The sequence below is a fragment of the Canis lupus genome, chromosome 3 (genome assembly GCF_011100685.1).
Source record: "Canis lupus familiaris isolate Mischka breed German Shepherd chromosome 3, alternate assembly UU_Cfam_GSD_1.0, whole genome shotgun sequence".
NCBI classification, from domain to species: Eukaryota; Metazoa; Chordata; class Mammalia; order Carnivora; family Canidae; genus Canis; species Canis lupus.
In genome coordinates this window covers 41,936,603-41,959,229 of record NC_049224.1, presented here as the reverse complement: position 1 = coordinate 41,959,229, position 22,627 = coordinate 41,936,603, and the positions used below count along the sequence as shown (strand labels likewise).

Below are 22,627 nucleotides of genomic sequence, written 5' to 3'. Positions count from 1 at the left end.
AGGGCAGATGCCCTGTGGTAGCCAGAGCAGTCAGGTGACCCACAGCCAAGCACCCACCCACCCATCTGCTCATCTGGCTAACCATCATGAGCAAGAGGATTCCTGCTCTCACAGAATTCAGTCTAATCACGGGAAAGATAGTACATATCCACACAAAACTTACTATTCTCATTATATTGTTTATTATTCCTATACCATGCTTACCATATTGTTTTTAAATTTATTTATTTGAGAAAGGGCGAGAGCCTGAGTGGGAGAGAGAGGGAGAGGGAGAGCATCCCAAGCAGAGCCCAATAAGGGGCTTGATCTCACAACCCCAAGATCATCACCTGACCCGAAACCAAGAGGTGGATGCTCAACCAACTGTGCCACCCAGGCACCCTTTATCACATTATTATGTCAAAAGGATTCTATGATGAACAACAATGGGAAAAATCTAATGAAGAGTGGGGAAAGGAATCAGGCAAACTGATGAGTCCTCAAAGATGGATCTGCATTAGCTAAATCAGTGAGGATTAGAAAAGCCAATGTGGCCAGAACAGATTAGGGGAGGGGGGAAAATAAGACTGGAAATGTCAGCAGAATCCAGATCATGTGGCAGGTATTGTGAGACATACAGGATTCTGATTTATTTTAAGGGCATTGAGAAGCCACTGGAGTATTTTGCAAACAGGGGTTCATGGATCAGATCTGCATTTTGAAAAGATCACCATCACTTCCTTATTCATAATGGATGAGAAAAAGGCAAGAGTGAAAAAAGCAGCTGGGGGACCAGAGTCTGAGTGGTCCAAACAGGAGGTGATGATTGGCAGAGGTGGATCTGGCAACCAGGACATTTTAGAGGTTAAAATGACTGATGAGCTGGAAGGGGGAAGGCATGATATGGGCACACTCCCCCTCTTCCCCTCCAGGCTTCTGACCTGAGTACTCTCCAGAGAACTTCTACAGATATTCTAGAATGTGAGGTCCTTGGAAGGCCCCTTTCTACTTAGTTGAGTGATCCAGAAAATCATATAAGCTCCATTTGTTATGGTTACTGTCGTCCTACTTTGGCCTGAGGAACATGGATGCATCTAGATTAAATACCTATTTTCCAAGGGGTAGTGGAAGGGGAGGCGGTGGGGGCATGAGGTGACTGGGTGACGGGCACTGAAGGGGGCACTTGATGGGATGAGCACTGGGTGTTATACTACTATATGTTAGCAAATCAAACTCCAATAAAAGAATATACAAAAAAACCCCCCAAATAAACCCACGTTCCGTAAGCTCATATCAATTGAGAGAACGGTGCGGGGAGTTAAGGGCTAGAACAGAGCTGTGGGGGGAGGTCTACAGAACAGCAGAAGAAATAAAGGTTTTTTATCTCAAGGATTTGCCTTGATAGGTTAAAGTTGAAAACAGATATACCTATATAAATCAAGCCACAGCAAGTGGCTTTCTGGTAGCTGGTTTTGCATGGAATAAGTTTCCAAGGGTTTAATTAAGTGAAAATAAACTCTGGGTCATCTTCCATTTTGACATAAAGCATATAAAGCATACAAGCCATAAAAAAGCATGCTTGTATGGTTCAATGGACCACGAGCTGTAACTTCTGTGCTGCATAGTTCTCACTAGATATGTAAATTCCATCTATAACCCAAAATAAGGAGAGAGGAATCAGGCATATTATCTACCACCCCCTATCCCAGACATAACTGCAGGCTATGATAATCAGGGTCTGCCCATTGGGTTTTCAAGGTTTCTAGTCCTTTAAGATCCTTTGTGGGGGGGGTGAGGTGCATGGCATTCTATTCTCATGAATAGTTTGCATTTCCCCAGACTGAGTACCTGGGAGCTGCTGAGAGAGGCCACCTGGCTTTATTTATCCCTGTCCCAATGGGAGCTTAGCACATGCCTTGGACATGTAGGCTTAATAGCTGCTTGCAGAGTAGAAAGAGTAGCCCTTTTTTTTTTTTTTTTTTTTGGTTGTTGTTGTTGTTTTGTTTTTTTTAAAGAATTATTTATTTATTCAGAGAGAGAGAGGCAGAGACAGGCAGAGGGAGAAGCAGGCTCCATGCAGGGAGTCTGATGTGGGACTCGATCCCGGGTCTCCAGGATCACGCCCCGGGCTGCAGGCTGCGCTAAACCACTGCACCACCGGGGCTGCCCAAGAGTAGCCCTTTGTATAACAACTCATGTAAATTAACTAGTCAACTCTGATCCAAACTCACTTACCTCTTTTTGTCCTATGACTTGTAGAAAATGGCAATAATCATCTTGAATTGAAAGAAATTTGGCTTTTCCCATTCCTTCAGCATCCTTAAGATTCGCCATGCTCTCTTGAAAATACTGCTCGGCCACATCTGAAGAAAAGTACCATAACAATATTTGAAGATTGCTTGTAGATTTGAAATGGAAACAGGATCAATATGCTTTTAGTGGTGGCGAACTATTTGAAAATAATAAGTATTTAGACAAGAGGACCTAGTTAATCTACCTGTTTCTCAGCAAAGATTTAGGTCTCAGAAGGATACAGCAATTTACTTCCCTTGGTTTTCATACATTTTAGCTCTCCAGCAATATGGTAAGCAAAGCTAATGCAAACGGGGAAAATAGTCCCCAGACCTGAACACATTGGTATAGTTTTCCGGTTGATTAACCATTAATTCTTCCTTTAACTCTGGTTGCTGTTCACTGAGGGGAGGGCTCCAAGGGTCCACTTTAATGGACTCTGTTATCTTAGAACCTAGTTTTACAACATTAAAATTTGGGAAAATATGGTTGATATGCCATTGAAGGAAGAAACTCAATCATTCCAAACATATAAACATACTGATTATAATACAATGAAAGTATTTTTAAATATATGCCAATCTTGAAAGCAAGAAAAGGAAAACCTCAGGTATAGAAAATGAAGCAACTGGAAGCCAGAGCAGTGAGTGGAGGCTGAAGCAGAATGGTCCATGAGGGTATGAGAAAAAAAGGTATATTCTATAAGAGTAAGGACTGGAGATGAGGCCTGAGGACTCTGTGTGGTAGGAAGATGGAACAGAGCTCCCTACAAAAAGGCAGCGCGGTAGGCAGAATTCTAGGATGACACCATATGCCCCTCATCTTTGTCTAATTCCTCCCCTGTGATGGTGAGTGAAACATGCTAATATGATGAAATATTACTCCTGTGATGAGGTTATGTGAGAAAAATAGCATCTGAAGCTGGCACACCACACAGGGGGCAGGTGCATGTGTGAGGTCTCCATCTGCATCACCTACTTGGTTTGGAAATTCTGAACCAAGAAATTAACTAGGAATGAGTCTGAAACTGGAGAAATCATAAGGTACCAGCATAGAGGCTAGCAAATTTATTCTGTGAAGGATCAGATGTATATATTTTAGGCTTTGGGGGCCACCTGGGCTCTGTCTCAGGTATTCAACTCTGCTCTTGAGGCATAAAAGCTTCCATAAATGTATGGTAACACATAAATGAATGGTCATGGCAGTGTGCCAAGAAAACTTTATTACTAATACAAGTGGCAAGTGGGGCCAGCCACCCCTGCTCTAGCAGAGGAAAATGCGGTATCTTTCTATCTTGGGAGCAAACATGGGATTCCCCCTGAAGCACCTGCTGTGGACCACCTTACTGCGACACATGACAAGCATACAACTACTGCCAGAGAAGATTATGACCCACGTATACAGTGGTCTACTCGACATTTCCTCTTGAAAATCTCACGTGTATCGTGTAGTGCAAATAGATATGGGCAAAAAGATAAAACGTAATCTTCTGCTTCTTTACATTCTTCTACATGTGCTTATTTCCCCCTTATCATCTCTAATGTTGTATTTGTGCTTCCTCACTATTTTGATTAGACCAGCTAATGTTTTATCTAAATTCATGTTTTTTCCAAAGTATCACCCCTTGAATTCATCTTTCTCATATGGTGATGTGAGTGCCAGGTGCTTCCAGAGCGGCCTGCATGAATACAGCACTCCAGAACTCACGGAGGAGCAGGAATTGGGTCAGCCTGTGCAGCGAGAGTGAGTGTTCCCAGGGCTGCACTTTGAGGTTGCCCAGGTTTGGGCTCTGCCTCTGCCACCTGCTAGCTGTGTGCCCCCACATCACTGACCTTAATGCCCTTGTCTGAAAAGGGGGAAACTAGTACCTTCTTTATAGGGTTGTTGACAGGAGTAAATGGGTTCATGCATATAAACAACTGAGGACATGCCTAACACCTAGTCCATGCTCAGTAAATGGTAATCATTTAAATTCAGGGACAGCTTTGAGGATCGTGGTCATGGACCTCTCTTGCTCATGCCAGGAAGACCAGCAGGCACACCAGAAGCAGAGTGGGACATTAAGACATTACGAGGATGAGAGCTCTATGAAGACAGAGTGGTCAAAACGCAGAGAACACGGGGCTTGTGTGTATTGCAGGCATGCCTGGAGAGTTCTGAGAACACCTAAAATTCACCCTGATCATGCTCCCTTTAGAAAGGAAACAAGTCAACATCTGCACAACATGTCTATTGAATCCAGTCCACCTAGAGAAAAGTTAGGCCTGAGAATAAGGAAGTTTCATTTCTCCGCAAGGTCTACTTTGCTTGGCACCTAGGCCATTGCTGGATGGAAGCAGGAATTCTGCTGTGAGGTGATGTCTTCTGGAGAGATCTCAGCGCCAGCTGCACTGCCCCTCCCCCACCCCCGGAGTTTGTAGGGAGACAGAAGTTGATTGAACTGGAGTTCCCTGTTCCTTTCTTTCAATGGGGCTCTGTCCACTGCAAGATCAGCAGGTGTATCTCTGAGTATTTACTCAGAAGTTTCTCTTGGTAGGAGAAAATTCTACCAAGTAGAAAATCTCTTTACTTGAGTAGACTCATGGAAGAAAGCATTGCAGATTTAATGCTCCAACTAAGTATTAATTTTGGCTACTCTGATAATCTTGTGACAGCAAATGTGAGGATGATGTGGCATTTATTCTGTCGATTTTAAAAGCATTAGAGAGATGAACATGCCAGGTCTAAAAATTAACAAGGATAATCTGGAGTGGAGGACTCTGGCTATTTTGATTTTCTGTCTAATTGGGAATTAGCCAAAGAATCTGAGCTCTTCTTCTAGAGTAAAGATCTTTCTGAGTCTTTGTTCCCCTGAGATGAGTCCATACCACCGAGACTGACAGATGTCCAGGGTGTAGGAAGGGGTTGCGGCTGGAAGAGGAGGGACTGAGTTTCAGACCCTAGGCTTTAGCAGAAGTGGTGCCCCGCTCAGATAACGGGGCAGGCAAGAGGGATGGGAAGCATTTCCCTCCCCTTCCTGAGTAAGGAGCTGGTCTCTCGGACACAGGAGGACACAGCTGTGCTTAATACCCTTCTAGCCCCTTACTTGTAATGTCCTCTCACCTCTTAGGATATCTTCCTCCCAGCAGTCATATGCTGACCAACTGTCCCCCTACAAAGCACCCCACTTAAGTTGGTCCTCTAGCCCTGAGTACCACATGCCCCCTTCCCTTAGCGTGGCTGATCTCACAGAGATGCTGTGAGAGAGGACGTGATGCGGCTCAGCCGAACTCCAGCTAGTGCCTAAATGGCCCAACCTCTAACTTGGGAAGGCCTATTCATACTTTCCAAAGAGGATGCTCGTTAGCATGCATGGATCTCTGGAAGAGGGAGTGAAAGGAAAGGAGGACGGAGGGAGGGAAGAAGGGATTAATTACTGAAATTAAGGTTGGGGGGGGGTGACTGAAGTGAACACTGTGAGGTCCTAGGCCAGGTGGGATGGCAGAGCCACTCTGCCCAGAAATCTGCTCTCTGCAGGTGCCACCTGCAAGGTCGCTCATCAGATGGAGTGAGGATGGAGGAGGGGTTCCTGATAGCTGTTGTCCCATACAAGTGGGCCACACGTCAGGCATTATGTCAGGGCCCTTGTAGATCAGCACAGCCTCGAGCTGGGGAACAGAGGAAGGTGTAGGCATCCACTGTGGGTGACTTCCCTGTCTCTAAATTTGAAACTACTTTTTCTTTACCTGGGATACAGGAAAATTGCTTTATTGCAAGACCCTGATGTATTTCCCTCACCTGTCTGGCCCCCAAATTAGGTTTTTGAACTGGGAACCACATGATCAAGTCTTTTCAGGGAGAGCAAATTTATCCTGTTATTATAGCTAAGGAGTTACTCCCTGATGAGCAGTTTGTTTTTCCGGGGGTGGGCACACCATTGGACGTCCATCTCGGACAGGTGACAACAGGATTTTCCAGAGAGATGGAAGGTCAAACAGGGTGGGGAGATACCACATACCCCTGCGCCCTGAAGCCATGAAGCGCCAGAGATTTCAGTACTCTTACAATGGCCATCCCTAACTTTAAAAACATCTTCTAGAATCATCTGCAACCTGATGCCTGTGGCCTGGCAGGAGATGAGGTCATTTTCTAAAGCACAGAAGCATGACATAGCTTGTAAATCTGAGCCCTGGTAGCACAGGTGTTCCAAGGCCATGAATCTTCTCCCATTTCCACTCCAACACAATGTTTAGTTTGTCTGTGAGTTAGAGTGAGGGAGGAAGTGTAGCCTGGTGGGCAAGGGGGCTTAATGTCTCCTGGAGGCCCTGCCGACTCTGTTCTGTCTCTAGTTCATATATAGGCAAAAAAAAAAAAAAAAAATCCCAGGCTTTGTTCAAAGTGCAAGAGGATTGCAGGGTTACAATCTGACATACTGGAGGTTAGAAGGCTTTTAATTCCAAAAAAATTCAAAAAAAAAAAAAAAAAAAAAAAAAACCAAACAAATTCCAGTAACCCTGGGCTCATTTTCTTGAGGCTGTGCTAAGGCAAGAGCTGAACAGTGAGGATAGCTTTCATCAAGAGGGAGGCCTGCGTGTACAACGTGACAATTATCTTTTGTTAACAGTCTTAGGAAACAGGCTGTACTCCATACTCACTGTAAAAGCATTAAGGACCATAGGGAATCTAGCCTGGTAGTAACCCAGAGGAGCTCCATCACCTAGCAAACAAACAGACTAGACCCATTTAGACATTATTGGGGGGCTGCCACAGGCTCTGCACAGGCAGCTGACGCGAGGTCACCTACTAGCCCTGGTGGGGGTGGTGGGTGAGGGTGGCCTGAGGGCATAGGAAGCCCAAGTCAGGCTCGCCCCTCACCTCAAGGCCTTCAGTGGTCCACACTGGAGACCCTTTTTGGGAAGAACACTTTCAGAGGCCCTGGACATGGCTTCTGAGTGGCAGACCTGCCTCGGCTTACTAGCCGGGCAATCCCAGGAAGTCCAAAGCCATCTCTGAGGGGCAGGTTGGCATCAGTGGTTTCTTCACCACCTACTGAAGATAGTGGGAGGCAGGGTGAGGCTTCTTCTTTGGCCTCGCCCACCACTTGCTCTCTACAGCTTCCCCTATCTCACATGGTCTTTGGGGCACAGAGTAGGCATGGATGCTGACATCTGCTTGTGGAGCTCAGAGGCAGGCCAGGCCCAGGATGGCTGGGCATTTTGTAACAAGAAATGGGCCTTGCCTAGGAGCCAAGGAAGGGTCCCTCAGAGCACACAGGGCTCAAGGGGGATGTGCAAAGGCTGAGGAGGGAAGGAGGAAGATGGTGAGGGAAAGAATGAGGAGGAAGAGAGAGAGGTGGCTGGGTGTTGCCAGCCATGGCTTACACTCATTTCCCCCAGCAGGGCTGTGCCACACACCCCACCTGGAGGCCTCTCCAGGTTGGAAGTGGGGTGGGGGAAACAGTCAGGGCAGCTGAGGAGGGCCACAGGAAGGTGAAGGACACCTGACTGTGGCTTCTCTCAGGTGGCTATGTTACCTGATAGGAGTCCATCAGGGCTGGGCATGTGTGTATATTCCAGAACCTGTCTGACTTACTGTCTCCATGGGACACACATGGCCCAAGAAGTATCCATCACCCAGGGGACATGGAATGAGCTGGGGGTGGGGTAGGACCCAGAAGGGAGGCAGGCTGAGAAGGAAGAAGGAAGGAGGAGGAAGAATTGAGAAATGGGAGGATCGTGGAAGTATATAAAATAAGAGACATCATTAAGACACAATGTCTATTTTATGTCTGCTGTGAAAAATGTGGGGAGAGCCTAGGATAAGTGGGGGCCAGGGAGATTTATATATTTGTGCATAGGGAATTACACCTTGGGAATGCACCCCATGCTCATGAGTCTGGTTCACACAGCCAGGGATCCCACCCCCTGTCCCCAAGGCTCCAACAGAGCTCCTTCCATTCTGCTGTGTCTGGACCCGACAGAGCTCAGGCTGCAGATGGAGCCACTTCCAAACAAGGCCGCCTGTGCTCAGCAGGCTCTGCCTCTCAAAGGTTTACACTGAAATGCACTTGGCTTCTGCCCATTTCATTTTAATATCCTTTAGGAGAAGAGTTATAAACACAAGGCCAATGCCCTCAACACTTAGCAGGGTTGGGAGAGCTGTTAATACCAAGTTTGTCTATGGCTGCTCCGGGATGCAGGCCAGGCTCAGGTTAGTGACATTCCAGGCGCCTGAATTGGAAGTCCTTATGCAATCACAATCCTTCGTGACTTCTAGGGCAGTTTTGTCTGCATAAGGAATGCAGGAAAGGCACAGAGCAAAGGGATTAGCTTGAGCATAGAGCCTGAAACACGCCAGCTTCTTGACCAGAGACACTTCATTTGTCAGAGGGCAATGCCTTCAATGGGCATTTAGCAAGCAGGCTACGGAGAATCCCCAAATGAACAACTTTTCTCATTAAAGATTCTAAAAAAAAAAATCTGTACTCTGCATAGACAGGTTTAAGCATAGGGAAACTGAGCTGAGGTCCTTATGCACTTGGATTTCCTGGGCATTTGGTGAAACATGCAGATTTGCTCCCAGGGGATCTGGCTGTGATTTCTGAACTTAGTGACTAAAGTCCAGGTCATAGTTCTGCCATCCTGGGTGAAAGCCAACTAGTGTGCGCATGTGTATGTGTTTGAGGGGGTGGCCTCCTTTAAGTTGTCAAAGATAAGTTCCAAACTTAAAAGTTTAAAAGGGGCACGTGCAGCCCTTTTAATATAGCCCTCTAACTCCCCCTTGCTGTAGGCAGCAGAGGCCTAGCCTAGAGAGCCCCCCAGCCATGGGTGGGCTTCTTTTGTTCCTGCTGAGGGGGCATAGGCCTGTGAGGAGGTAACAGAGGGAGGACATGAAACACCAGGCTCCCTGCAAGCCTCCCACAATGGGGATGCGCCTGCCTGCTCCCAGAGCAGCTCCTGGCTGGGTGAGGCCCTCGTTCCTGCTTCCAGAGGCACACTAATTTTATGCTTGGAACATGGGTCTTCTCAGCCTGCACCACATTCAGGCACTGTGGGTAAGAGCCAGAACAATCTTTGTATCTTAAAATGCTGGAGGAGCAGTCGATTTTCCATAGCCTTTCCTATAATTGCCATCAAGGGAACTAGGATTCTGATACATATGGTTTTCAATCTGGTTCACAGAGTGGGAAGAGTTGGGTGGGGGGATTCTCTTTGCCTGTGTTTGTTTCTGTCGTGCCCATTTTGATGGTCGGTTGAAGCCTTGGGGACAAGGGCTGTGCTGCCCTTTGCACTTGCTCCAGGGCTTCATGCTGCTGCCCAGCAAGCAGCTGTTGTGATCTAGTTTCACTGCCCAGTTTCACTTAGCGCTGACTTGCCTTTAAGGCTTCAGTAAATTTTCTTCCTGATGGCACCAGGGTGATAGCCATTTCATGTGTTTTCTGATTCATAGAAGCTGAGCCTGAGAAGGGCTTGTCTAGACACCCTATGGACTCATGGGGACTGTGTCCTTTTTTGGGCAGAGCAGTGAGTAGACAATACAGTTTGACCGAAGTGGCAGGTAGGGAGAGTGGGCTGTGTTAGCTCACTTGTAAAGTGGGAGGTCATGTCCTGCCTTTAAGTTGTTGAAAGGGTTAAATGAGCACATGCATTAGAGTTCCAGCACCTGCATACAGGGCCAGCTTGACTCCTGCTACTATTGTCACCATTAACATGATCTTACCATGATTCCTGCTACCTACATTTCTAGCAACCAGTCCACTAAAGCCAATTGCAGCTCCATGCTCCTGAGGAAAGTTTTCTTCCATCTCTACATTCCTCCTATAGTTCAAATTCTGACTGGCAAGTCAGCTTGTGGGGTTCAGGCCACCAAAGGCAGAAGGGGAGCTGAGACCCTGTCCATGCTCCTAGACTGGCCCCCACCCATCTCTCTGGGCTGCCTCTGCTCTTCTCATGTCCTTCCTCTGTCCCAAATGCCACAGACTCCTAAACAGGCCTAAAGGGAGGCAAGCAAGGAAGGAGAAGGGGCACGTGCAGCCCTTTTAATATAATATAAAGTCAAGAGCCTGGGTTCAGGGGCACCTGAGTGGCTCAGTGGTTGAGCATTTGCCTTTGGCTCAGGTCATGATCCCAGGGTCCTGGGATTGAGTCCCGCATCAGGTTCCCCACAGGTATCCTAATTCTCCTTCTCCCTCTGCCTATGTCCCTGCCTCTCTCTCTGTGCCTCTCATGAATAAATAAATAAATAAATAAAATCTTTAAAAAAAAAGTCTAGGTTCAAGCCTGCTACTCCCTGGCTATGCACCCTTGGGGAAATTACATAATATCTCTGTGCCTCAGTTTCTCCACCAGAAACTGGAAGTACTTACACCAATCTCAGGGAAATACTATGGGGATTAATTGATTTAACAGATGTAACTGGTTAGAACCATACCAGAATACACCAGGAAAGCATTAGTTGTTACTATTACTATTCCTGTGTGAGGTCACTGAATTCTCAAAGATCTTGTTATTACTGTCATTCTCAGTTATAATACACTATATTTAGACTAAAAAATGTAAAAAAAAAAATATGGATTATCTGCTTCTGTGAATCATGCAAAGCAGAGTGGCCTAACTTTGCAGCTAGAGGGAAAAAACATTTCAGGACACAAGTTCTACTGGACCTGACCCAATCCATCCATTTATTAACTAGCTGAGATGCTGGCAAGCTGGAATCCTTCCAGGCATAGAGGGTCTTTGGGCCTTGGTCTCCTCTAGCTGTTTGGTATTCTCTTTCTTAGACTTCACCCAAGTGAAGTCACCCCATCCCCACTCCACCAGTTTAAATGCTCAGAACTCTCCAGTTGTCTTGAACCCACGAGCCCCAGAGGATGGCAGGAAGGATCTGACAAGCACATTACACACCTGCTGTCCAGGTCAGACATTACACATCTGACCCTCATGCTTCTTTTGCCACACTCAGAGCCAGAAACATATTTGAGTTAGTTCCCATCAATTATACATAAAAATCTAGATTTTTGCCTTCTCTTGAAAGAAGTGACAGTGATAGGCTAGAGCCCAGAGATCACTGCTCACTTAATAGGGCATGGCCTCTCCAGTTTGCTACAGTCCTCAGTGCTCTGTATTGTCTCTCTTATGTTACAACCAACAATAGCTGCCATTTCCAATTGCACTTGCTGCTCCTACTGTACTGTCAAGACTATCTGTGTCACACTGCTTCTGTGGTTCCGAGAGACACGTAGATTTGTGACTTCTGCTAGTCAGATTTCCGTCAGACATGTGTTGGCATCTTAACTGTCTTAATTATTGGCAATGGAAGGTTCTTCCCTATTAATTCCTTATTAAAGTAATTTTCAGTACCAATAACCTGGTCAAAAAGACCTGCCGGCTCTTGGAAGGTTCTGAAGTCGATTGTCATATATGGAGTATTTCAGAGAGAGAGAATCTGAAAGTTTGCCTGCCTTCTCTCTCTATTCCTAGATAGGCTGCTCTGAAAAGGTCCTCAAAGCTCCAGGAGACCAGAATGAGGAGTCTGTAAGGCAGGATGGACAAGATGGGTAAACCTCGATATACATTTCACCAGCTCCTCCCTGGACTGGAGCCCCTGCCTGGCCCTGGGATCTGTGCAGACCAGGCTGCTCACAGAGGTGCCCCTTCATCCTTGCCTGCCCGCCAGCCTCTATATCCTAGCCCAATTCTTGCTTCCTGGACCCCAACTATTCTGGATCTCAATTTTAGGCCTGTTGGCACATTGGATCTTATTTTATTATAGTACATGATTATTTTCATCTTATTGGAATACACCCCTTGGTCTTCTTGATGATGAGTTATACTCTGTTTCTGAATATTCTGATAAAAAAAAGTCACTGGAATATGTGTTCTCCATCCACAGAGGCACACTGTATGCTCTGTGTCCAGAATGCTGGATTAAAGAACTCCCCAGGCTCACTGTTCTACCTATTTCATGGGGCTAAGAAAAACCATATGAGTCATAAATGGCAGCTTCCTCTTGGACTCCCAAAACCACGTAAGTTCACGCTGATGGAAAACTCAGTCCTGTGAAAGTCTGTGGGCTGGGATTCTGACAAGTCAGGTCTGTTGCCACAGTAGCGCCACAACAATTTTTAAAAATAGATCACCTTTGAAAGCAGAGCAGATTTCCCTGTAATCCCATCATAGATTCTCTGGGGATCTTAACAGCTCCGTTTGGATGAAGATTCACTGTATTTCAAAGTAAAAGATTAGAGAAAGGCCGAATAGGACAGAAACCAAAGGCCACTGGTGAAGCTAACACAGTGGCACAGCTATGTATGGCCATGTAAAGCCACCAAAGCTCGGCAAAGGATCGCGATGTCACAGCTCAGGCCACCTGCTCACCCCTCCTAAAGGCAGCTGGTTTACAGGCCCAGCAGCATGCCTGCAGGACAGGCAGAAAGCAGGCAGCAAGGGACGCCCACAGGTTTTGCACTCACCATGGTGCTCGGGTCTCCCAGAAGCGATGGAAGCGTGGGCGACAAAATGTGCGGAGACTGCTGCCTCCTCTTGAGAGGGGTTTTTGCTTAGCACGATGAGATGTGCCTGTCATCAAGGAAAGAAGAAACATGTCTGTGTTGGCGGCAGCAACAGGGAACTAACTGTTTTTGCAGTGATAAGCAGAAAGCCAAGGAACTTCTAGCTCGTTAGATGATTCTTAGGAACCTGGATTTTATTTTATTTTTCAAGATTATTTGAGAGAGAGAGAGAGAGAGAGAGAGAGAGAGAGAGAGAAAGGAGCAGCATACTCTCCACTGAGCTGGGAAATGATGGGCTAGATCCCAGGACCCTGGGATTATGACTTGAGTTGAAGGCAGGTGCTTAGCTGACTGAGCCACCCAGGCGCCCCAGACCTGGATTTTTTTTTTTTAATTTTATTTATTTATTTATGACAGACACAGAGAGGGGGCGGGCAGAGACACAGGCAGAGGGAGAAGCAGGCTCCATGCAGGGAGCCCAACATGGGACTCAATCCCCGGTCCCCAGGACCACACCACCACAGGTGGTGCTAAACCACTAAACCGCTGGGCCACCCCCAGACCTGGATTTTAAAAGCATTGTGAAGTAGAGAAAGAAAGGCTGAGTCCAGATGGTTTGAAGCTGTGAGCAGGGCTCTTCCGTAAGTATATCATTTAAAAGTCTACTCCTGAGTGTGGTATCAGCCGAGGGGATATGAGGAAGCTGGGAGAAAGGTTTCAGGAAGGAAGGAGATGGGTTATGGAGTGCCAGTGCTGTGCAGAGGAAGTGAGCAAGCACAGCCCCCTGCCTGCCCTCAGCTCAGAAGGGGGACTCAGTGAAGGTATTAGCAGCCTCTTCAGTGCCTGATCCAGCAAGACAATTAGCCTGCATCCTCTTCAAACTGGCCCATGGGGCTGCCTGAGCACAGAAAACAGCTCAATTCCTTGAAAATAAAGCCCAATTTAAAATTATTTAAGAGAAAAAAATAAAGCCTATGATCCCATGAATATAAAATAATGATAATCCTCTCAAAAAGAATACAAAATATGTTTCTCCAAATAAAAAGATATAAAATAAAAGAGAAAATAAATATATGTTGAGAAATATATAAGTATACAATATACAAGGAGAAGATATATACTCATTTGACTGTTGACATTTAAGTTTTTAAAAATGCTATTAGTAATAAGGTTATATTCATTCAATAAACACATAATGACCGATCACCTAGGGCAGGAGAGGCCAGGAGCAGAGTGTGGGCAGCAAGAAAAGGCCCCATGACTTTAGTGAAAACGCACTAATTCGAGATGGTGGGTAGTTCCCAATTAATTGTATTGGGTACTGTGAATTTTAAAGGAGAAATGCCAGATTGGGACAGGCAAGACATACTAGTAGTAACTAAGATTCCTTTTTCACTTGTAATATCGATTTTAATTCTCCCTCCTTTTTTTTTTTAAAAAAAAAAAAAGCTTTTATTTATTTCTTTGAGAGAGAGAGAGGGAGAAAAAAGAGAGAGAGAGAGAGAGAAAGAAAGCGAGCAGGAGCAGGGGAAGGAGCAGAGGGAGAAGCAGACTTACTGCTGAGTGTGGAGCTCATTGCAAGGGCTGGAGGGGCTCCATCCCAGGACAGATCATGACCTTGGTGGAAGGCAGAGGCTTAATCACTGAGCTGCCCAGGCGCCCCTCAATTTTAATTTTCTTAACAACTTTTGCTATCCATGTTTTGTAGATGAGAAAGCTGAGGTTGCAGAAAGGGTGACTTGCCCAAGATCGCTCACAGCTAATAAAGGATGGAGGTAAGACTCTGACCTTGATACTCAGACTTCAGATTTGTTTTTTCTCCCACCTGGACCCCTGGTGGCAGACACCACCAATTGATGTCAGCACACTCCCCCAGAGAACCTATTCATTCAGCCTCTAGGAGCTAAGATTAGTCCTGGGGAGCTGGTCTAGGAGATAAAGCCACACCATTAGAACTTTCTAGTCCAGACCAAGCAGTGAGGTGGCAAAGTCATAGAGACTTGGTCCTCTCATGATCAGCTGAACACCATTTCTGAGTTGATAATCAGGGTAGATGCGAGACTGTCACTTCATTTGTCATATGTTAAAATTAACTGAGTTACTTGCTCTAGACTTTTTATGACAGGGGCTACTCCAAATCAAGATTGCTGGTAATAACTTTAATTATTGTGTTAGAAAAACCAGAATTTCATATTCATAAATGTTAAGAATATCCTTTGTCTTAAAACTACTTTTATTATTATAGGACATAAATAAATTGAACAAGTAATTTTGGTGACCTCCCAATTAGTCATTATCCTCAATTTGGCCTGAAGCTTTGACTGGAAAGCGCTTTTCAAATAATGCTCACTCCAAAAAGTAAAGACAATTGGAGCCACAGGGATAGAATCAAAGCATCACATGTTCAGAGTTTGCAGAGAGGACAAAAGAGAGAGGAAAAGCCTGCCCCACCCCAAATGCAAACTGAATCCTGTTTATTTGGTGTTTTCCCTGGTTAACTATCTCCACAATCAACCACTGAGGAGGGCACCCAGCAATGCCAGAAAACATTTAACTCATAATGTTACAGAGACTTTTAACACACAGTACTTTAGATTGATTAAAACCCAAATTCAAGTTTAAAAAGATTTTGTATTTGTTTTCCACTCAGTATTATAATTCAAGGCAACGTCAAAGATAGGTATCTATCAAAATTATTTTCAAATGAATAATTACACGTTCTGAAAGTTCTGTAGGTCACCTTTTGCCTTTGGAGGCAGGAAGCAAAATCTTCCAAGAGCAAAATGCTCACAATATCAAGAAAGTGGATCCTGAGAGCTTAAGGGGGTCTGAATTTCAGAAAAAATTTCATAACCTCAATATTTTTCTGTGAGATACTAATAGAAGCAAACATTTATTATTCATTTTTCAGAAACTCAATCCCTGATCTAATTTATATTTGATGTTCATGAAGCTTCTAAAAACCATATGCTGGTTTAACATTGAGGGAGTAGTGGGCAGGAAAGGGGAACCATGATGTTTAAATTGTGCAAGATTAGCATCTCATTGACTCAGTAAAATTAAATTCAGTTTAATTTAATGCAGTCCTATTCAATTTACCTTAATTTTTAAATGTTTTCTACATACCAGATTGTGTCCTTCATCACTCCTGAGGCCTTATCATAGCTTATTCTGTGCTACCTCTGGACCACGCAGCTCACAGACTGCCCCCCACCCCCTGGCTCTATCATGTCCTGCCACAATCAAGTCCATGCAATTTCTAGTCCTCTATCCACTGACTATCCATCACCTCCTTCTCACTATCCATCTGCCCCCTCCTGTTGTCCCCTTCCCTTCTTGGCCAGCTCGGAGCTCACCACCCCTCACTGTTGATATAAAAAAAATGCCCTCAACTTCTCTGAAGCATCATTTCAAACAGAAAAAAATGAAAAAGGGGGAATCATCTAAATATCCATGAGAAGGAAAACGAATATATTGCGGTTTATGTATACAGTGATTGAACTCTACCTATGTATGTTAACATGGTTACATTTTAGAAACATCAGTGAGTGGAAAAGTAACTTGCAAAAGGTTGCAAACATCATGGCACCATTGAGTTTCAAGTCTCTGTTTTGAAGCAGAAAGCAAAAACAAAAACAAACCCAAAACTCTTTCATTTCAAACAGAATCTTCCATGTTCTCTAAAATACAGAGCAGGTAAGGGTGGAGCTGCTCTTACTGGAGCAGGTGGAGAGGGCCTAGAGGCTCACCCAGCTGCCCCCAACTGGCTGCCCCCAAAAGATCTTCCATGGAACCCGAGGGCTCTGGGTGATGCAGGCTGAGAACCACAGCTCCACACCATAACAGGAGGCCTTCTCAGGGAGTAAGTGCAAAGGCAGTTGACAGAGCTAGTGATTAGATTACCCAATTTCCCAAACAAAACCACTGTCCACAGTTCTGGAACAATACTTTGCTTGCTAAGAGAATACAAATATCCCTGTTGTATACATCTGAGAGCATTTAAGGACTAGTCATTAGTGTTAACAGAATTACAGGAGCCATGCTTGCCTCTCTGGCTTTTATGCAGGAGCCCAAGTAATGGGCCCTACTGGGGATGTGTGGTTTGACTGCATTCATTCCTCATCATTTATTAATCTCCCAGGGCTCAAATTTCTCCTCCCATCCTTTGTTGATTTCAGTATTTTATGGTGATGTTTATCAACTGTCATCTTGAAGCTGAGAGGGAGCGTTTAATATTCCTAAATCTCTTGAGCTGATAGCATGTTGTATTGGGGGAAAAACAAAAACAAAAATCAAACCTTTAATATCCCATTTTGAGCCAGGTCCTTAATCGAAAAACCTCATTCACAAGACAAACCACCTCCAGCTCTGCCAAGGTACAGAGTGGCTGTTCCCTCTGGTCTTCCTAAGCATTTCTGGGGGAAACCACGGATTCCACCGCGCCAATCCAGCTGTCAAGAGATACAGCCAGAGCTAGAGCTGGCAGGCTCTTATCTAGCTGAGCCTGTCCCCTTGGATTTGTGAAATGTGTAATAGTTCTTGAAGAGAAAACTTGATGACTAGTAAAAAGGATGTTTCTATTTATGCAGGCAGACCCCATTATGTGAACACTCAACTTAAAACATGCAGGGTTCTGATGGCAGAACCCCAGCTCTTGGCAAGGAGGGAGGGATGGATTCTTTTCCCATCTGGCAATAACTAGGGGATCACTGACTCAGAAATCTCCTCTCCCCTAGCAAAGTGAAGAGTACACAAGTAGCTCAAGGAACATTTGCGGATGTAAACTGAGTCTATTTACCCTGGAGACATGAACACTCATGGGGAAAGCAATAGAAGTCTCCAACTTACTAAGTGTACAGCTGAGGGCTCACACTAGAGAGGACAGTGGGAAGGCAGAAACTCACATTGATTAAGCACCTACTTTTGTCAGGCATGGTGCTACGTGAAATACGTACACCTGCTTGCTCACTTAGTCTCAGAAGGAGTGGTTAAGAGTGATGTCAACAGCCCAATTTGTAGATGGGAATATGAAGCCTCCGGGATTCATATTCATATTCATATTAAGGTCTGTGATTTCCACCTGCATCCTCTTCTAGTTTAACATTTGGTATTAAAGAGTAGAAGTTATAGAATGATGATTTTCTAATCAAGGTAATGAGAGTCAGAGAAATAGTTGCTAAGTAGCAGACACAGCCCATAGGTTGAATGGGCTGGCAAGCAGGAGACTGAGCTGCCATATATGTGGGTCCCAAACGGGCTTCTGAGAACTTACTGTAGAGGGACACCATGATGTGGAGTTAGGCAGTGGGTGATGGATGGAGCAGATGTTAAAGGTGCCCCACGTGTCTGTGTGTCTGCTTTGATTCAAGTCAGTGCTTTTTTTTTTTTTTTAAGATTTTATTTATTTATTCATTAGAGACACACAGAGGCAGAGACACAGGCAGAGGGAGAAGCAGGTTCCCTCTGGGGAGCCCAATGTGGGACTTGATCCCAGGACCGCAGGATCACGCCCCGAGCCAAAGGCCAACACTCAACCACTGAGCCCCCAGGCATCCCCAAGTCAGTGCTTTAATTCACCCGAAGCTCAAGTTCCCTTGTCATTGGGAGGTGTAAGCCTGCTGCATTTCTTTTATAACTGACCGGCTGTGCAGCTACATGGCTTTTCCTCTTGGCCTTGCCAAAGCTGGCCACTCCACCCTTCAGCTTCGGGCAGATGGCCTCGGACAAGACAGGCTCATGTTGTAGCCCAAGGCTGCCACTTCCTTTCATCTCCTATCTCTGGCCAGGAGGGAAACCTCTCATGGCACCTACACTCATGGTCTGGGGCAGCCAGAGAGCCGTGGCTAAGTGAAAGATGTTGCTGGGACTCTCTGAGGGCTGGGGGAGTAGATGAAAGGGAAATCACTGGGTATAGAGGGCATTCAAAAAAATGAGTTTCAAGGGCCCCAGACTAAGCCAGTTTCTTTTAATAGAGAGAGTCCTCAGTGGCAGCTCTCCAGTTGTCCCCAGTTGTCAATTTTAGCTCCTCCCAAGGGCTGGGGAGTAAAGGTCCTATTCTCTGTAAGGGTTAGCACCAAAATAGACATGCTGGGAACTTAGACTTTCACCCTCCTTTTGGTTTTAAGCATGTGTTTTCTTAAAATGTAGTTAGATTTTTTAGATTATAAGAGTAATACTGGTATATAATATTGAAAAATCCTAAGTGGTAAGTTAAAACATCCTCTCCCTTCTGTCTATGAGACTCCCCATCTTTTCTCCATTCCCAGTCTGACTCCTTATAGCTATCCCTATCAAGCATCCTATATGTTCTCTCAGAAATGCTGATATGCTTATACAAACACACACATATATAGGCGCATGTTCTTAAACACACACACGTGAGATCATACCCTGAATCTACCATCCCCCAGAGCCTCCCCCAGCTCAGCTCCATCTGCCACTACCCTCTGGGCTCTGCCACACTGGCTCCTCCCCGCTCTCCTCAATCTTTGGGGTCTGTCAGAGCTCTGTTGGGAGTTCTCACAGCACCCGGTACCTCTTCTCTAGTGCATGTCACAGTTGCTATTCTACATTCATCTGTGTGATTATTCAGGTAAGGCCTATGTCATTCCCTGGGCTGCGCCTTGATGGCAGGACCCTCCATCATGGTCCCAGTATGGACCATTTTGCCTGGCACATCATAGGGTCTAACCAGTTGTTGACTGAATAAACATTCTGGTCTACATCTGGCTTTTTAAAAATAATAATGCACTTTGGGCATCTTTCAAGTCAGAACGTATACACACATCTCATTCTTTTCAGTGGTGCTATGGTGTTCCACCACATGGATTTCATAACCAGTCCCCCTTGATGGATTTTAAGAGTATTTCTAATTTCTAAAGGCTCACTATTGTCAAAGACACCGTTTCACTGCTTATACATCTTTGCACATGTGTACATATCTATCTGTTGGGTTAAGTTTCTAGATGTGAATCTGCTGGTCAGAGGGTCAATGCATTATAAGATATCAACTGTTTTCCCCCAAAGTGGTGTCAATCCCCACTCCCAGCAGTGTGTAAGGATACTTGCTTTCTTGTACTCTTCCCATCATGGGGCATCATCAAACTCTTTTATTTTGCTCCCAGCAGGTGAAAAATGGCCTCTCCTTAGTTAAATGCATTTCCTTAATATCAAATGATATTGACAATTATTTTTGTATGGTTATTGGCCATTTGTAGTTCCTCTTCTGTAAACTGACCATTTCTGCCTTTTGTCTATATTTCTGTTGACTTGTCTTTTTCATCTACATTTTTAAAAATATTTTTTTATTTATTTGAGAGAAAGAGAGAGAACATGAAAGGGAAGGGCAGAGGGAGAGAGAGAGAGAATCTCAAGCTGACTCTCTGCTAAGCATGGAGCCTGATGAAGGGCTTCATCTCAGGATCCTGAGATCATGTCCTGAGCCAAAACCAAGAGTCAGATGCTTACCTGACTTAGCCACCCAGTCATCCCTCATCCCCAGTCAAAAGTTTTATAAGAACTTTTTCTATATATCCTTTCTTTGATATTTATTTCTTGACTTTGTGATATCCTGTTACAGAGAAAAAGTTTGTTTTTATGCCATCAAATTCATCTTTCTCTTTTTTCTTTCTTGTCTCTCTGTCTTTCAATCTATACCCGTATGTACATATGCAGAGAAAAGATATTATAAGGATCACCACTGGTTACTTCTGGGAGCAGAGGCCTTGGACGACTTGTAACTCATTTCTTTGTATTTTTCTGCATGGCTTGATTTTTTTTAATATAAAGAGCATTATCATTTTTTATGAAAAAGAACAGTTACTTAAAAAGAAACAGTATGACACCTGGATTTATATCATCCTTAGAAAACATTTATAAGCCACAGAATCATAATTGCATTCTGTATCTTTTGTAATTTTAAACAGGAAAGGCTAGCATTTTCAGAGATTTGGGAAATTATAAAAAGCACATTATTAAGCAAATACACAGCCATGAACCAGAACCAATAAGAGGTGTTGCCATTTGCTGTGGCATCTGAAGCTGGCAGGAGCCCTGTGTGAGCACCTATCAGCCGTCACTTAGGTCTGGCTGAGGCTGATAACCTGCCCAGAGGAACCTGAAGCCAGATTTTCTGACCTCAAAGCATTTGGAGTGACTGATAAATTAGTTCATGATACTTTGTGAATCAAACTTCCCCCAAATTTGGGAACTACTGAGAGGCAGAGCTACCCTGAAAACTGAAAAGAAATATATGCAATTCAACTGTCAAGAGATGGAAAAAAGCAACGAAGCTCATGTGGCGTTCATTTATACCCCCTGAAAACACACCCCCCCCAAAAGCATTCTCACAAAAATGAAATCCTGTGATTTTCCTTTTGGACAGGAAAACAAGGGTCTATTGCCAAAATCTGCCATGAGTTGTTTTAGGAACAATCCTGCCTGCAGGTTTCCTCACAGACCCCTCCTCTCAGACCAATGGGGGCCAGGGCAGCTGGTTCACCAGCCCCTGGGACCACTGGCTTCTCTGGGTGGTGGCTCCAGGGGCTTGTTATTTTTCTCCACTTTAAAAAAGGGTTAGTTACTAAAATACTTTGGAACTTGTTGACATTCTACAGAAAATAAAAGGTCTTTTCTCTCTAGGCGTTTCTCTCACTCTAAAGGAATGAAGAGTGGAAAACCGGAGGAGAAAATAAACAAAACCCCTTTTCTTTTCGTGCACTTAATAAATGGCTCTTAGGCAAGGGCTCTCATGGAGAGCTGCACCCATACCTTTCTGTATCTAGGTAAAGCTAAAGCTCTTAAAGAGGAGCCTTGATACATGTTTAATAATCACTGTTAATAAATAAAAGTAGTTTATGCTGGCAACATGCCAAATGGTTCACAAAGCACTTTCCATTTTGAACCTTTGAACAGTTCTGTGAAGTGGATAGGGTCTTTTGTAGGATTGTGTTTTTTGTGTCTTTGTGTTTTTTGCTTTTTGTTTTGGAAAGGTTAAATGACTTGTATAATCACACAGCTGTCAAACAGAAGAATCTGGACTCCCACTCAGATTTTCTGACCTCACATCCAATGCTATTTCAACTTCACAAAGCTATCTCTCTAATAATGATTGGTAAGTATTTATTTAATCTAATAACCCTCTAATCTTTATTAACCTCAAGAATAAACAACAATAAAAGTCACCTATTAAACTTTACGGGTATTATAAAAATGAGTGAATTACCCTTTAACTCAGAGATATCCTTCTAATGTAAGATGCAGAATCAAATGTAGTGAAAGGAAGTGTTGAAAATGTGAAAGCATTAAGAAAGCTTTTGCATGGCAGAAAAGCATTATGAAGCCACAAAAAATATATTAGAACTAATAAATGAGTTCAGCAGGATTGCAGCATGTAGGGTAAACATATCATTTGTATTTCTACACACTAGCAATGAACAGCAGGAAAAGGAAATTAAGAAAAAACACTTTTGTTTCTAAAAGCATCAAAAGAACAAGATACCTGGGAATACATCTCCCAAAGGAAATATAAAACTTATACTACAAAACATGATTGAAAGAAACTAGGGAAGAACTAAATAAGTAAAGATACCTTATGTTCACGTATCAAAAGCCTTAATATTATGAAGATGTTAATACTTTCCAGTTGAAATACAGCCTCAGTGAGTCTTTTTTCCCAGAAATTGATAAGCTTATCCTAAAATTCATATAAAAACATAATGAAGCCAGAATAGCCAAAACAATCTTAAAAAAGAGTAAAGAAGTTGGAGATGTCACACTTCTGGATTTCAAAACTTACCATAAAACTTGTACATGAATGTTCATAGTAGCATTATTCATAATATCCATAAACTTACTACAAAACAACAG

At 44.2% G+C, this 22,627-nt stretch overlaps 1 protein-coding gene and 1 long non-coding RNA gene across 13 annotated transcripts in view; one reads left to right on the top strand and one right to left on the bottom strand.

Annotated features, from left to right (window-relative positions):
* TTC23 (tetratricopeptide repeat domain 23) overlaps positions 1–22,627 on the bottom strand; it is a 96,285-nt gene that overhangs the window by 17,990 nt on the left and 55,668 nt on the right. For all 11 annotated transcript variants that reach the window (XR_005356928.1, XM_038532704.1, XM_038532702.1 and 8 more), the window contains exons 7-8: positions 12,722–12,827; positions 2,215–2,342 (exon numbers count right to left, since the gene is read on the bottom strand). Coding sequence is in view for 10 of the 11 variants with exons in the window: in XM_038532704.1 (XP_038388632.1) it covers positions 2,215–2,342; positions 12,722–12,827 (234 nt within the window). In the remaining variant the exon portion in view is untranslated. The remainder of the gene's footprint in view (positions 1–2,214; positions 2,343–12,721; positions 12,828–22,627) is intronic.
* The window catches only part of LOC111095197, a 67,358-nt gene continuing 45,172 nt past the window's right edge, over positions 442–22,627 (top strand). The window contains exons 1-6 of one of the 2 annotated variants that reach the window (XR_005356929.1): positions 442–601; positions 2,239–2,563; positions 3,887–4,014; positions 12,142–12,276; positions 14,469–14,535; positions 21,777–21,872. This is a non-coding gene — a long non-coding RNA (uncharacterized LOC111095197). The remainder of the gene's footprint in view (positions 602–2,238; positions 2,564–3,886; positions 4,015–12,141; positions 12,277–14,468; positions 14,536–21,776; positions 21,873–22,627) is intronic. The other variant, XR_005356930.1, reaches the window with a different exon arrangement.